Below are 1,803 nucleotides of genomic sequence, written 5' to 3'. Positions count from 1 at the left end.
TGTTTGAGAGCAATTAATCAAAATATCGAAAACTATTTTTTGATAAGGCCCATGATTCGAGAAAAGAGATCTGCTAATTGAATTAAAAATGGAAAATATCAACATTTTAAGAAATAGGAGTAGAAAGCAGTGTAAATTGTGAATTACTTAGTATCACTTCATAGAACGGCTTATTACTTCTATTCTACATATGTAGACATCCCTCTAATATATTTGCGAACCCCCAAAATGTAAAATTCATTAAACGCGTGCTATTTGTTCTGCTTCCGATCCGGGGCAAAATTACAAATGATTAATCAAAATTTATTATTAAATCTAAGAAGACAAAAACATACTGCTGAGATAATTATATGTATTTCTATATTTCTTCTCATTTTCAGCATTCATCGCATGCCACGTGGCTCTCGTCCGCATCCATTCTTGTTTCGACACAGTAAAATCAATGTTTTGCGATTGCACTAAAGTTCGATCAAGCCTATGCTTTCGCAACTGTTTTTCATTCGGGTGAAATTTAGTTCGTTTTGAGACACCAGGTACTTTCTGTATTTGGATACTCGAATCCGCTTTTGGCATAAATTGAAGATTTTCTGATGCTTTCGCACAGTTTGGCATTTTCTGAGATTCGTGCATCCAGTCGCGGCAAATTGAGTACAGTGAACTTTTGGCATCATACCTCTCAACGTCAACTAATCGATCAAACAGCTTGACTACACAACCTGAGTCCTCAAACTTGGAACTACTGTCGCTTGACTTAGAAAAACCTTTTCCTTCAATGTCTATTATTTGGAATTTATTTTGTTGCAACTCTTTTGAGGACGGTTCTGTGGCCTTATGCTCAAAAGTTTGGTCATTCTGTTTAATAATTACGTCTTGGAGAACGTTTGAAAACTGCGTTCTTGCTCGCTGTGCACTCTCTAACGCCATCAGACTAAAAAATAGTCCGCTTAAAAGTTTCACAGCCCTAATAAAATTTTAAAAAGGCATTCGCATATAGCATGAAAATAAAATTTAGCCGGAAAGTATTTATGGAGTAAAAATATAAATTTCAGTGTGAGATTATGCAAATTTTACGTCTTTCCCACTTCCGTGAGCATATAACCTATAGGTAATAACCAAGGTAGGATCTTTTCCGTTTGTGCCCCCCAGTACGTTATGGTCCCCCATATTACAGAGCACGTGTCATTACATGGTAAATAAGTAGGTAAAAATATGGCACGTGAGTCTGGGGGCGCAAATAATATGCACCCACTAAGCTGGGGGCACAAACGGAAAACATCCCCACGGTAATCTACGTGATAAACATATAACCAAGGTAGTGAAGTATTTAGAGAATTACACCATGTGTTAAGGACGCCACTCTAGCCACTAGGTTGTTTGAAATGTGTCTTAAGAAGAAACTGAAAAATGGAAGACTGTTGGTCGTACTAGAGAAATCGGAGCTTCCCGGGGATTTTGCGCCCCTGTGCCAGTCCAGTTTCAGTTGTCAAGTCCCGTGGTCTTATGTTCCTTTTCTGGAACATAAGAAAAAAAAAGAAACGGGAAAACGCAAATGGTTGGGTTTATTTTCTAGAAAAATCCGCTGAAAATGATGTTATACCAGACTTTCTAAAATTTACTGTTCCAAAAAATGATTAGATTTTCTCCGTACGTGGTTTTCAACTTAGGCTACTTGAAACAGAAAGGGCCGAAGTCAGGCCCGACTTGGAGTGAACTGTGTCGGGGTCTGAACGAAAAATTACTCGTTTCTGTAGCCTTCAACATACGCTTATCTATCCTGAAAAATAGAATAGAACACAAATGTTT

The 1,803-nt window shown here is 37.7% G+C and overlaps 1 protein-coding gene across 1 annotated transcript; it reads right to left on the bottom strand.

The window, feature by feature from the left end:
• Positions 1-289: 289 nt before the first annotated feature.
• Positions 290-1,125, bottom strand: LOC142342197 (uncharacterized). Its single transcript, XM_075393436.1, has one exon. It carries the CDS (start codon positions 922-924, stop codon positions 316-318), a length of 609 nt encoding a protein of 202 aa, XP_075249551.1. The 5' UTR covers positions 925-1,125; the 3' UTR covers positions 290-315.
• Positions 1,126-1,803: the final 678 nt, after the last annotated feature.

Source organism: Convolutriloba macropyga, chromosome 7 (genome assembly GCF_964194025.1).
Source record: "Convolutriloba macropyga chromosome 7, txConMacr16.3, whole genome shotgun sequence".
Lineage (NCBI taxonomy): Eukaryota > Metazoa > Xenacoelomorpha > Acoela > Convolutidae > Convolutriloba > Convolutriloba macropyga.
Note: the sequence above shows the minus strand (reverse complement) of the source record. Positions and strands in the feature narration are given on the sequence as shown.

What these genes read in the sequence shown, in the direction of transcription:
- LOC142342197 (XM_075393436.1), bottom strand. Translation starts at nt 924, where the DNA reads ATGGCGTTAGAGAGTGCACAGCGAGCAAGAACGCAGTTTTCAAACGTT.